The sequence below is a fragment of the Amphimedon queenslandica genome, unplaced genomic scaffold (assembly GCF_000090795.2).
Source record: "Amphimedon queenslandica unplaced genomic scaffold, v1.1 AMPQUscaffold_13491, whole genome shotgun sequence".
Taxonomy (NCBI): domain Eukaryota; kingdom Metazoa; phylum Porifera; class Demospongiae; order Haplosclerida; family Niphatidae; genus Amphimedon; species Amphimedon queenslandica.
The window spans coordinates 229,757-243,366 of NW_003546273.1; the positions used below are offsets into that span (position 1 = coordinate 229,757).

General features: G+C 38.9%; 3 protein-coding genes across 3 annotated transcripts in view; 2 read left to right on the plus strand and 1 right to left on the minus strand.

The window, feature by feature from the left end:
• Window positions 1–390: 390 nt before the first annotated feature.
• On the minus strand, window positions 391–1,502 carry LOC100641368 (acyl-CoA desaturase-like). Its single transcript, XM_003384432.3, has one exon. It carries the CDS (start codon window positions 1,407–1,409, stop codon window positions 411–413), a length of 999 nt encoding a protein of 332 aa, XP_003384480.1. The 5' UTR covers window positions 1,410–1,502; the 3' UTR covers window positions 391–410.
• Window positions 1,503–1,838: 336 nt separating this feature from the next.
• LOC100641496 (probable sphingosine-1-phosphate phosphatase) lies at window positions 1,839–4,206 on the plus strand. Its single transcript, XM_003384433.2, has 2 exons — window positions 1,839–2,954; window positions 4,004–4,206. Exons 1-2 carry the CDS (start codon window positions 1,926–1,928, stop codon window positions 4,133–4,135), a joined length of 1,161 nt encoding a protein of 386 aa, XP_003384481.1. The 5' UTR covers window positions 1,839–1,925; the 3' UTR covers window positions 4,136–4,206.
• Window positions 4,207–4,504: 298 nt separating this feature from the next.
• Window positions 4,505–13,610, plus strand: part of LOC100641624 (talin-1) — a 22,266-nt gene continuing 13,160 nt past the window's right edge. Inside the window, exons 1-20 of the mRNA XM_019993581.1 lie at window positions 4,505–4,577; window positions 4,634–4,818; window positions 4,892–4,967; window positions 5,849–5,946; window positions 6,163–6,237; window positions 6,558–6,680; window positions 7,275–7,344; window positions 7,665–7,807; window positions 8,242–8,369; window positions 8,475–8,538; window positions 8,626–8,730; window positions 8,827–8,982; window positions 9,917–10,095; window positions 10,579–10,756; window positions 10,968–11,102; window positions 11,523–11,683; window positions 12,026–12,179; window positions 12,578–12,805; window positions 12,959–13,272; window positions 13,565–13,610. Of these exons, the coding sequence (XP_019849140.1) occupies window positions 4,759–4,818; window positions 4,892–4,967; window positions 5,849–5,946; window positions 6,163–6,237; window positions 6,558–6,680; window positions 7,275–7,344; window positions 7,665–7,807; window positions 8,242–8,369; window positions 8,475–8,538; window positions 8,626–8,730; window positions 8,827–8,982; window positions 9,917–10,095; window positions 10,579–10,756; window positions 10,968–11,102; window positions 11,523–11,683; window positions 12,026–12,179; window positions 12,578–12,805; window positions 12,959–13,272; window positions 13,565–13,610 (2,493 nt within the window). The 5' untranslated portion in view covers window positions 4,505–4,577; window positions 4,634–4,758. The remainder of the gene's footprint in view (window positions 4,578–4,633; window positions 4,819–4,891; window positions 4,968–5,848; window positions 5,947–6,162; window positions 6,238–6,557; window positions 6,681–7,274; window positions 7,345–7,664; window positions 7,808–8,241; window positions 8,370–8,474; window positions 8,539–8,625; window positions 8,731–8,826; window positions 8,983–9,916; window positions 10,096–10,578; window positions 10,757–10,967; window positions 11,103–11,522; window positions 11,684–12,025; window positions 12,180–12,577; window positions 12,806–12,958; window positions 13,273–13,564) is intronic.

Here is a 13,610-nt window from a genome sequence, read left to right on the forward strand (position 1 = left end):
GCGCGGCGGGCCAATCTCGCGCATTGCGCGGGCTAGGCTATTGTTGCGGCGAGTTGCTCTTGTGTCTTCTGTTGTGGTCTTCATATGACAAAATTGCTTTTTGTTGCTCACCGCTATGACAACTGGCTACTACTGTCTAGTATAACACCAAACCCTCTGATGTTTTCAGTCGAAATACCGCACTCACAGTCACATCCCACATTTTAAAAGAGGTGGAGCTGAACAATTTCTTAATTTTAATACTAGCATTGATATTTTTAGACTAAAGTGTCAAAATTTTAACAATTCATCAGTACAATTTATGTTAGTAATTATTTTTAAAACATCTTTACCACAAGAAGTGATAATATATAATAATAATAGTTACAACAACAATGATTATAATAATAATTTTTTTGTCTCTATCACTATCACTGGCTAGGATAACTAGGAGCAAGATCCCCAAGTCGCTTTCTAATTCTTACAATTGACTCCGACGACACTTGCTTCCTATCATACACGAGGCCCAATAAAGCACAGAAATCAATGATCATGGTAGTGATGTTAAAAGTCGGTCCCCATTCACTTGCAGCATAATCGTACGGGAAACAGTGATGGTAATTGTGAAAACCCTCGCCGATAGCCGAAAGACTCACAAACCAGTTCTCAGAAGGATTGATACCCTTGTCGTAAGGCCTCTTGCCCCACAAGTGGGCGGCGCTGTTGACAAGCCATGTTACATGGAGCGTACATATGTATCGGAAGAAGCCACATACGAGGAGCGATATAGCAAAACTCTCACCCCAGAAATACATCGGTATAGACGTGGGTATAACAATGGAACACACAAAGGACAATGGTAGGTAATACTTGTGCTGGAACATGACGACCGGGTCATTTTGTAAATCCGACATATCGATTTGACGCCCTTTAATGAGGACCTCCGGGTGCTTCCACATCATAAGCCAACCCATATGGGCGAAAAAGAATCCTCTCTTTGCATTGTGTGGGTCAGCGTCAGTCTCCGTAAACTTGTGGTGGAGTCTGTGATCTCGGCACCACTCGAGGATGTCGTTTTGAAATGAAATGCAGTTTAGTAGCATGACAAAAATCTGATATGGAAGACTAGCCTTGTAAGTCTTGTGTGCCCAGAGTCGGTGGGCCCCGCCCGTCACTCCAAAGCCACTAATAAGATAGTAAAAACAAAAGAATATCCACGTATTCCAGGAAGCCATTGGAGCCAGGCACATGCCCCAGACTCCAAGAACATGTATGGCCGAGATCAGATAAACATTGGTCCACACCACTTTAGTTCTTAGTCCAAAAGGCCCAGGGGCTCGATTCCTTTCTATCAATTTGACCAGCTTGGGCTCAAATTTAGTGTAGTCCTCGCTGTAGGGGAGACCATCTTTCTTTAAATCGCTGTCCATCTTATTTCCCAGCTGCTTTCGTCTTTCTCTATAGCTGTAATCTGTATTATGAAGAGTTATCAGATAGTCATGAGGTTGGCTCCTGCTGTGTCATGTGTGTAAGTATCACGCCAGTTAAAGGTCACCTCATATTAAGGAGCCACGCCTTGAGTGTGTTGTTTTAGCAGGGTGCATGAATAATTTTAAAAGAGCCAGAAAAGTAAACAAATAAATTTAATTGTTGCATGCTGCAAAAAAGTTAAACAATTCAGCTCAACCAATTAACACCTTTTGCAGGTACCATCCACACATAAATATAGGCTAGATTATTCCATGATTATTCTTTATACTCCAAAAACCATTCTGCAGGAGTAACCTTATATCTTAGCAAGTAAAAATAGCTGTAAATGTAAAAAAGAGACGGTATTGGCTAATTAAATATTCATCATTATCGTTTAATTTAATTAGATTAACTGACTCCTCCCCTTCATAATTTTTCTAAACACCACCACACACAAGTCAGTTAAGTCTATCATCATGGCTTCTCCTTCAACGACTCTGAGTGTCTATCCCCCGATATACAGACTAGGCAAAGTAGGGAAAGTACTCCGGGACTCTCTAATGAAGGCCATAATCCGCGGGACGCCAGTTCTAATGCAAATACAGTCCTTCCGCTCTCCCTCAGTCACTACTTTCATGAAAGGAGTCTCTTTCCTCGGAGAGGAAGAATTCTACACTATCCTGGTCCCCTTTGTCACGTGGACACTCAATTTTAAAATGGGATGCCTACTTGCCATTTTGATGGGGCTTGGGTTTTGCGTGGGCGGGTTTCTGAAGAATATATTGTGCTTGCCACGCCCTCCATCTCCTCCCATAGTACCGGCCGACCATTGTCATGACTGGAGTTTCCCAAGTCACCACGCGATTCTCAACGTCACTATCCCGTGGTACATATGGATATTCTGCTACACGCGTTTTAATTGGTCACCGCTCGTCCTCGGGATCGCATTCATGGGTGTGTCATTCTGGTGTTTTAGCATACTTTTCTCTCGACTTTATTTGGGGGTTCACAGTCCGGCCGACATAATGGCAGGCGGAATAATAGGCTGCCTGTTACTGGTAGGTTACCTACTCGTGGACGATGTGCTTTTTAAAGATTTAATGAGTTCGCTTCAGTTCTCGTTTCTGTGCGTTTTATTCATGTGTGCATTCCTAGCATTCTTCCCTGATCCTTATCCTCGGACTATCATCGTCTCAGAGACAGCTGGCATGCTCTGTGTCTCAATTGGCGTCATAGTTGGGGTTTCTTTAAACCGTGCTCTAGGATTGAAAGCTAAAGCTAGTTTCGAAGAGACCGACCCTCTATACATCACGGCTTGCCTGAGGTACTTTGTCGGAATTGGTGTTGTCCTATTCTGCAAATTTATGTTTGGGATTGTGACCAAGTTTCTCGTTAGTAACTCGCTGACGCTACTCGGACTTCAGCATCACTATACCAGAATAACCAGTGATGTACTCCCACCTCTTGTACACTATTCACCTGATACTTTCGTCGTATTAGACAAGGTAAACAAGGCATTTTGTAATTATACCGTAATTTTAATTATATTGCTTTTGATGCTTTTCGTTTAACTTTAGTAATACCCTATTGCACTTTATTTTTGAGGAGCAAAACATGCAATCCCAAAATTAAAGATCCACTACATTGTGAATATTTAATTTCCATTAAAGATGTGGCACTAACATTGCAAATCTGCAAAAAAATTGATTTTTATCAATCTGTAAAATTTTAGCTCCACAAATTTTAGCTACATCATTAACTTATGCATCACTTCAGTTTAATCTAGTGCTTTAAATATCCCTCACTACACTAACCTAGTCCATTGGATTAAAAGTGGCACATATTATTGGCAAGATGAGAGCTGTAGAGTAAAATTCTATTCTTAAGTGACTCCGTAAGAATATAGACCACTACAACGGTACATTGTTTGCTGGAGCCCTGTTTGTTTGATATTATTGATCAACACATTACATTAGGCAATAGTTCCAAGTCAAAACAAACAAATACACAGAAGCCATCACAATAACTGTTAAACAGACGCCCATTATATAGTTATAGGAATCTGTGTAGCCAAATGGTATACTTTGTACAGAATGAGAATCAATGAATGGAAGAAGAAGCATCTTATTTACAGACATAAATGAAACTAAGAGACTACTCGGTGTATGTTTTATTTTATTGTACACATACATGTATATGATAACCAATATTATTGATGATAATTATTAATTTAGTCATGTACATATATCATGTATTTTATGAGCCTGCCCTGTGGAGCAGGTGTAGAAGTACAAAAGTACATTCATGATATACATGTAAGTTTAAGTTACATAAGCCCTGATGTGAAGCTGAGGGCAGATATCAAAGGACTCAGATATTACACTTGTACATTATTAGTGATACTCACCTCCAGACACACTGTATATAAAGACACTTATTAGCAATCTACAATTCTGTCAAATCATTATAGACATGTAGTTCTAAGTGACCCCAATTATTAATATTAGTATATTTATTTATTTTTGACATTATATGATTATTTTTCTTATTACAGCCTGGTGAAAAGCTGAAGAGTTCAATTCTTCCTCTCAACATTTATCTCCCTGTAAAGATCATAGTCTACTTTTTATGTGGGGCCTGCATATCTTCGGGAATGTTCTTTCTAGTTCATTTATGTCAATTTTAAACTATCAGCACTGAATCTCTTTCTCTTTCTCTCTCTTTTAGTCAATAAAGTCCAAAGGACTATGTACTGAATACTGTTTTGAATTACAAGTGTTGCAGTGATAATAATAATAATTATTATTATTTAATCACTTCCTTATTTATTAATAATATTTAATTAACTACTAATAATTATAAATTATTATTAGTTAATAAAGTGTTAGCTAACCTAAGGTTAAATGGGATTTACATGATCGGCTACTCTTGATAAAAAACTGGTACCAGCTCTACTAGAAACTCTAAATAAATTTGCACGAAAATAGTCTCTTGCTGTTGTAAAAGCCAACATTTGAACATTCACTAATAAAAAGCCGCCATTTTATTTTTGGTCACGCCCACTGCGCATGCGCAGTAGATGATATCATTTCTCTTCTCTGCTCTTCCCCCAAGGAGAAATAGAGAAAGTGAGAATTGGCTTGTGACGTTGTTTTACTGTCCAATACTCTTTGTATTACTCTAGGAAAGAAAGCAAACTACAGGGAAAACCTACTAGGTTTTTTTCAGCTCAAATTTACCCGGCTCCTCTTCTTTTGTGAGCTATTGTTCCAGGAATAGCGTAGGGGCCTCCTCACAAACCCGCACACAATGTCTGCAATATCTCTCAAGATACACATTGTGAAAAGCAACAATGTCAAGACAATGCAAGTGAGTGAAGGGCTCAGTGGGTGTGAATGATCGTGAATATGATTATTATCATTTTAAATCCTTCTTCCTCCAGTTTGAGGAGTCGATGATCGTCTATGATGTTGCCCGACTCATTAGAGAGAGAGTCCCTGATGCTGCTCAAGGAGAAGGTACGATAATACGACTACTAATAATATCGATATTGGGATGGGCATTAATTGGAGTAGTATATTGTACGGGCATTAATTGGAATAGTGTTTTGTATGTGCATTAATTGGAAAACCAGTTGTTTTTAGTCCTCAGATTATTATTTTCGTGTATCATTTTAATTTTGTTTTTAATTCTCAGGTGGGATGTCAATTACTTAAGGATAATATTTACGTTTAGTTTTGTTTATGTTGCAAAAGTGTCTTACAAATTTATGACCAAATATGGTCTTAATTATTGCATAAGGATGGCGGGCTAATTTTTAAATTTGATTATTAATTAGATTCAATTGACACACCCACTTGTTCATGTACATGTACCTCTCTCTCTCTCTCTCTCTCTCTCTCTCTCTCTCTCTCCCCCCCCCCCACTCTCCCCCCTCTCCCCCTCTCTCTAATCTGTTGTTAATTAATGCAGCTATTGTTTACTTGTTAGTCTATTTTGTTGTTTAGTTATTGAGCAGACAAACAATTACCATATGTGTTGACTGTGCTCTTAGCTTAGATATACACGTACATGTACATGTACGTTTTTATACATGTACATGTACCAGTAGCTTATAAGAAGTGGGAGAGAGAGAGAGAGAGGAGAAGGGACATTTGTTATTGTTGTACATGTAATTGTCATGTAATTTTGTTTTCAAATTGAGTTCCTTTTGTAAATTCCTTCCTCCTTCCGATCCCTCTCATTAATAGTATGATAACACATGTACATGCATGTATGTATATTATTGAATTACTTGTAATTGTAATAATCTATAATTGCACTTAATGATCCCCTCCTACACTCCTCTCTCTGTCTCTGTCTCTGTCTCTCCCCTCTCTCTCCCTCTCTCCTCCATTAGCTAGTGAATATGGTCTCTTTAATCCCGATGATGACCCTACCAAGGGAAGGTGGCTTGAACAAGGCAGGACACTGGACTACTATCACTTGAAAAATGGAGTATGCCCTTTCATTCTTGTAAAAATCCTTCTTTTCCTCTTTTGTCCAGTCTCCATACACTCTCTTCAAATTTGTACTGTAGCTTTGTGCATGTACATGTTAATTATTCATTTTATAAAACATATACTGTATGCATGTTCATTATTATACTGTACACGACTACATGTTTTGTATACATTAATTGTATATATATTATTTCTTTTTTAATCTTTTTAGGATATATTGGAATACAGGAAGAAGACGAGGCCATTGCGTATCAAGACACTTGATGGAAGCATCAAGACGATTCTTGTAAGCTCGTAATAGCTAATTAACCCAATCTCTCTCTTTCTCTCTCTATAATAATAATGATAATAATATATTAATAATAATCATACATGTACTGTATACATGCATCGATTCTGATTGTGATGCATTTTTACAAAAGTTGTAAAACCACATAATTAATTATGCATTTCTAACTGCCCATGCAGCTTATATGTACATTGTTATATTTTAAAACAGTCCAATATGCTACACGTACATAGTCATCTCTCTCTCTCTCCCTCTCTCTCTCTCTCTCCCTCTCTCTCTCTCTCTCCCCCTCCCCCTCTCTCTCCTCCATTGTTAAGGTTGATGACAGCGCTACTGTTGCAGAGATCACAAAGACAGTCTGTGACAGGATTGGTATCACCAACCCGGAGGAGTTCTTCCTCTGCACTGAGAGTGAAACGGCTGAGATGACACTTAGAAGAGTAAGTATATACTGCATGATCCAATGCTACTGCACATCATGTACATGTACAATATACCAGTATATCATTTATTTCTTTGAGGGATTTGTGAAAATTAAAATTGTTATAAATACGGTACAAGATGGCTCGAATAGTAAATTTGTTGAAGTTGGGAAATATATGTACATGTATAAACTAAACTGCACCATACTGGTCCCTATGCATTAAATACTGTACTGGTCCCTATGCATGAAATACTGTACTGGTCCCTATGCATTAAATACTGTACTGGTCCCTATGCATTAAATACTGTACTGGTCCCTATGCATTAAATACTGTACTGGTCCCTATGCATTAAATACTGTACTGGTCCCTATGCATTAAATACTGTACAGTCTATGTATTTACTATACTATTATTAAGATACACAAGATATGTGGATGCATGCTGCTATTGTCTGTCCATGTACATGTATATTTGCTCTACTATATATGTGAATGCTGTGTTGATTGCTCCCTGTTATTATTATTATTATTATTATTATTATTATTATTATTATTATTATTATTATTATTATTAATTGCATGATTATATTCTTCTCATTGTATCTTCCAGCAACAACACCAGGCAAGGAATCAGAAGGAAATGGACAGATTGAAGAAGAGACATCACACTGATGATGAATGTTAGTGACTGTGTGTGTGTGTTTGTGTGTGTGTTTGTTCTGTGTGTGATATATACATAGTGTAAGCTATAGCAACCACATCAATGTGTGGAATGTTACACATCTTTACCAAATAAGGCAAAAAAACTGCCACAGTAGGGCCGGCTGAGAGAAAGGAAACAAGAGAAAGCATTTTGACACTTTCTTTTCACTCTCTCTCTTTTTCCCTCTCCCTCCCCCCTCCCTCCCTCCCTCTCTCCCTTCCTCCTTCTCTCCTTCCCTCTCTCCCTCCCTCCCTCCCTCTCTCCCCCTCCCTCCCTCCCTTTTTTTCCTTCCTTTAGTGAATTGGGTCAATAGGGATAAATCCTTACGTGAGCAGGGAATAGATGAGACTGAGGTCCTTATATTGAGGAAGAGGTTGTTCTTTACTGATGATAATGTTGATGTCAATGATCCTGTACAAGTTAACCTTCTCTTTGTCCAGGTATAGCTTGAGCACTCAGTAGTGTATTCAGTGTTCAGTATTACTCTAATACCTCCAACCCTTTACAGTAGCATATCCAAAATGCACAGTATATCTAGCTAAGTGTTAATTGTTGCTAAACGGCACGTCTTGAAAGTGTACTCTAGTGGATGCTATTCTTGAAAGCATGTGCATGTACATAAGCTCATACCTTATACATGTGTATGCATGCACATGGAGTGTAGCCCATGCTCTTATGGTATCTTGAAACTGTCAATATAAGATAGGATATAATAGTGTTGCATGTAAATTAAGGTACGTATGCATGCAGACCTTCTTTCACATTGCATGTACATGTACATGAGAGCTTAATGGCCCTGATCCCATTAAAAGCAGTAATTAGGTGTATTATTATTATTATTATTATTATTATTAATATTCTGTGTGTTATATAGTCCAGGGACAGTATTGTCAATGGGACTCATCCTTGTACTAAAGATGAGGCTGTCCTGTTTGCTGCTTATCAGTGCCAAGTACAGTATGGCAATAACAATGAAGCTAAGCATAAGACTGGGTTTTTGAAGTGAGTAAGATGTACATGTATATCTCTCTCTCTCCCCCCCCCTCTCTCTCTTTCCCTCTCTCTTTATTACATGTACATGTATATTTTATATTTTGTATCCTCTAGTTTGGGTGAGTTTCTTCCCAAGGAGTATTTGAGGATCAAAGGAATTGAGAAAGACATTTACAAGGTTCATTTATTAATCATTTTGTATTTTTACCATCTCTCTTTTTCTCTCTCTCTCTCCTTCTCTTCTCTCTCTCTCACTCTCTCTCAGGAACACAGAAAGCTCCACAGTATGACTGAGATTAATGCCAAATACCGATACATCACTCTCTGTCGTTCACTGAAAACGTACGGAGTAACATTCTTCCTTGTTAAGGTAACCCGACCCCTTATACACTAGTGGGTGTGGTCTCTGTTGATTCTAATTAATGCCCATGTGACGTTAGTTATTATCATTGTTGCATATTTTTAGGAGAAAATGAGAGGTCGTAATCGTCTTGTGCCACGCCTCCTTGGTATAACTCGTGAGTCAGTCCTTCGTGTTGATGAAAACACTAAAGAGGTGTTGAAGGCGTGGCCACTGACCACAGTCCGTAGGTGGGCCGCTTCACCTAACTCCTTCACGCTGGTAAGTGGGCGTGGTCACATGTACATGTAAATGTACATATTAGGAGGGAGGAAATTAAATATTATATCAGAGTTACATGTACATTTATAGTCTTTTAAAACGTTATGCTTAGTATACATATTCTATTAATTCTCTAAAATTTTATTTTTATGAATTTTAAGTGCATATGATCCTAATACAATATGTAGCCTAACTATAGCCTTCTTTGTATCTAATAGATTATTAATACAGCAGTTAGTGCATGGACATGTACTGTATTGTTAGCTCTATGACACTAAAGGATACACTGTACCTTTAATTGCAGCTGCTTAGCCCTTGTGCTCCACTTCCATTGTTATGCCAGCAGTACCACACACTATAGCCACAGCACTAGTGAATACGTAGGAGTCTCTCTAGCAACATTGCTATTATCTGACCTCATGCCACATTCTAAGAGGACTGGGTACATGTGGATTCTTTTGCATGTACCACGTATCCGTGATAGTACTATACTGGTATAGTATCATTAATTCATTATAGGAAGTGTGGGAGTATATAGTTACATATACTTGTACAGGCAATATGTTCATGGTTAACTTGTACTGCTCTGTGTGTTGGTCTTGTTTTCATTTGGTGTTTGTCTTTTGTGATAGCAGTGGCAGCTGCCTGGCTGCCCGCTCTCTCTCCCTTTGTGTGTTTTAGTGGTGTGTGAGGGTAGGGGGATTGTGGTTAGGTTTATAGTATGAGGACTAGTGTAAACATGATGTGTTGATGTGTCGTTCACATGAAACACTCATCATGCACATGTATAGCTTCATTTTTATTTCTATTCTTCTCTCTCTCTCTCTCTCTCTCTCTCTTTCCCTCTCCCTCTCCCTCTCTCTCTCTCTCTCTCTCTCTCTCCCTCTCCCTCTCTCCCTCTCCCTCTCTCCCTCCCCCCTCTCTCTCCCATTAGGATTTTGGTGATTATTCTGAGTCCTTCTATTCAGTTCAGACTACAGAGGGTGAAGCCATATCCCAGTTGATAGCCATGTACATTGACATCATAATGCAGAAGAAGAAACCCATCCATCCTGATGTGCCTGATGAAGAGGATGAGCCTGTCATTGTTGAATCTGAGCACGACCCTAAGAAGTAAGTCAATATGCACATATACCTACTGTATTGCGATTTATATTCAGCTTTGGGCATGCTTACATGTTACTATTTATAGCTTTTTGTATGCGTACATTTGTATAGACTGTATATGTTACTATTTATAGATTTGGGTATCCATATACTATTTATAGTTTTGGCTGTTACTATTTATAGCTTTGGGATATCATGCTACTATATTTATAGCTCTGGGAATGTGTATTAACAATCAATTAGTTACGTATTACTTCATTTCACTGTGAGATATTGACATATGATTACATGTAGCATCAGTTAAGTCACTTGCTATAATTACTAGTAAATGTATCAGTATCAGTATATTTAATGGTACATGAGAAGTCTTATCAACCTACATGGTATGATATAATCCTTCTGGTGTGCTCTACACTGGAATTATTATGACATTACTTACCACTTTTTAAAAATCAATTACCACTCTTCCTTCCTTCCCCCTCCCCCTAGGGCCAGTATGATAACATACCACCCCAGTACAGTGGGTCATGGAGGAATACAGTCTCTGGCTCAACCTGGGACCATTGGAGGTGCTTTTGAGGGATCCATGGGTATGCAGATGGGAGGCAGTCATGCACAACACGGAGTGGAGACTGGGTCTTCTGGTATATTGCATATGCCACCATCTGTGAGTAATTATAGTAGTACATGAATACTTTTTGTACTGTCAATTTATGTATAGTAGTAGTGTGTTTATTGACTTGTACGTGTTTTATTATTATTATTATACTTCTGTTTATCTTTTTATAATGGGCATAAGCTATATACTCTCTCTCTCTCTCTCTCTCTCTCTCTCTCTCTCTCTCTCTCTCTCTCTCTCTCTCCCCCTTTTTCTCTAGATGGCTGAGAACCCCCAGATGATGCTTGCTCAGCAGAATGTTGCTACAGTGTGTGGTAGGAGTCTACAGGAAGTAATGGCAATCACAGAACAGCTCCAGACACCACTGGAAGTACCAGTGATGAATAATGACAGTGTAAGGAGGGAGGGAGAGGGATAGTGTAAGGAGGGAGGGAGGGAGGGATAGTGTAAGGAGAGAGGGAGGGATAGTGTAAGGAGGGAGGGAGGGAGGGATAGTGTAAGGAGAGAGGGAGGGATAATGTAAGGAGGGAGGGAGGGAGGGACAGTGTAAGGAGGGAGGGAGGGAGGGAGGAAGTATGATTTCATTCTCACTTCCTTATAATTCAATTATTACTTAGAGGATAAAGAGAAAGGGGAGAGGAGAACTGCTTGTAGCTAATGTAGACACTAAGAGACTATGATCATAGCTTTCTGATTGATGATACATGTACATGTGATATCTTTAAAAAGACTATTTATGTACATGTACATGTATAATGGATATGATTTACATGTATTATTACAATTAATTCATTGTGTGTTTGTGTGTGTGTAGGTTTCAATGAAGTGGAGACAGAAGACATTGGATGTCTCCAGACAGAATGTCAGTGCAGCCCTTGCTGCCATGCTGGCATCAGCTGCTTCAGTGATCACACAGACCAGTCTGGAGCCAGAGGAGATCAACTACACTGCAGTGGGATCATCAGTTACTACAATGTAAACTAATCCAGTACATGTACTGTACATCTTTACATGTGTATATACATCATGTACTTATAATAAGGCCAAAGTCCTTGTACTCTAGTACAGGGACTTTGCCCAAATTTGACCAGAAATATCTAGGAGAGTTTTTATTATTTTTTGATGCATAAACATGTTCTTATGTTGTGTAGCAAGTTTGAGCTGATTCCAATCAAAATTGGATTTTTTACGAATTTTTAAGTTACTCTAAAATTAGGAATGCTGCATGCTATATAGTGCAGGGTATTTCATATCTACTGAGTGAATTTTTAGTCACTTATGGAATTACCTCCTCTCTCTCTCTCTTTCTCTCTCTAGTTCTACTAATTTAAGTGAATTAGCTAAAGCTGTTCGTATGCTAGCTGCCCTCAATCCATCGGAAGGAGAAGGTTCCAATTTGCTTGATGCTGCCCGAGCACTAGCAGCTGCTACTGCCGACCTCCTCAACTCTGCTCATCCACAGAACCTTCACGTGAGTTGTGATGGGCGTGTCAGGGGCATAGTTAACGAGGAGAGGGGCGTGGTCAACGAGGAGAGTGGGTGTGGTCCCAATAATGAGTGTTTTGTCTTGGGTTTGTTATTATTATGATTTCAAAATGACAGTTGTATATTATAAATAAATATGTTTTGAAAATTGTTTCAACCTAATGGGACTGGAATGTACTACACATACTAGTACGTAGCTACATGTACATGTACATGTATGTCCACTCACTGGAATACCATAGTAAATTGGCTAATGAACTTTTTGTTGTATTGAGTTTATTCTCTGTAATTTAAAAACTTCGCATATATAACTATAATGTGTAATTTAGCTTAAGTTTTCTACAAATAAAAACATGTAATTATTATTATTATTTCTATAAATAGAAACGTCAAGAGTTGTTAGCGTCAGCGGGTGATATGGGTACTACTGGAGGTCAGCTCCTGTTGGTTGCAGGGGGAGCTGATGTGGACCTCAAGACGCAGGAGGCACTCGTTGCCATGGCAAAGGCAGTCGCCTCTGCGACAGCTGCTCTTGTGACAAATGCACGCAACGTGGCAGCGAAATGTGAGGACTCGGCACTTCAGAATCAAGTGATAATAGCAGCTAAACAAGTGAGGGAGGGAGGGAGGGAGAGAGGGGGGAGGGAAGGAGAGAGGGAGAGAGGGAGAGGGAGGGAGGGAGGGAGAGACGGAGGGAGGGAGAGAGAGAGAGTGGATTTACAATTACACTTACCTATTCTACTTATCTTCTCTCTCTCTCCACAGACTGCTTTAGCCACACAGTCCCTCATTGCTTGTACTAAGGTACTAGCCCCCACTATTGATAGCCACTTGTGTCAGGAGCAACTGATTGAAGCTTGTAAACTGGTAGCAGCTGCCGTTGAGAAGATTGTCATAGCAGCTCAGGCAGCATGTGGGGATGATGATGCATTGAGAGACCTTGGAGCAGCTGCCACTGCCGTGACTCAAGCTCTTAATTCACTCATAGAACAGATAAAGCAAGGGGTTCAGATGGACGCTGATAATCAGTATGAAGAAGCTTGTGCTGCCATTCTTGCAGCTACTGATAAACTTTTTAGGTATAATAATAATAATAATAATAATAATAATAATAATAATAATAATAATAATGATGAAATAGTATGTACGTGTAGTGTACATGTATGTGTTAAGTTATATCCCATCTCAACTAATTAAACTTCAAAGAAGCCGCATTATACTAATAAATTCCTGATACTACCCTGTAAGGCTTGATAAATCCCTTTGGTGCATTATTAATTATCCATGTACAGTAAGACAGTTGTACATGTACAGTAACATGTACATGCATTTCAAGATGTCTACAATTCACTTTATGTGTGTTTCCTCCAGTGCTATGGGTGATCCTCAGGAAATGGTCCGTCAAGCAAAGAATCTT

Coding starts and splice junctions, on each gene's coding strand:
- LOC100641368 (XM_003384432.3), bottom strand. CDS start 1,409: ATGGACAGCGATTTAAAGAAAGATGGTCTCCCCTACAGCGAGGACTAC.
- LOC100641496 (XM_003384433.2), top strand. CDS start 1,926: ATGGCTTCTCCTTCAACGACTCTGAGTGTCTATCCCCCGATATACAGA. Junction 2,955..4,003: donor CTTTCGTCGTATTAGACAAG/GTAAACAAGGCA, acceptor TTCTTATTACAG/CCTGGTGAAAAGCTGAAGAG.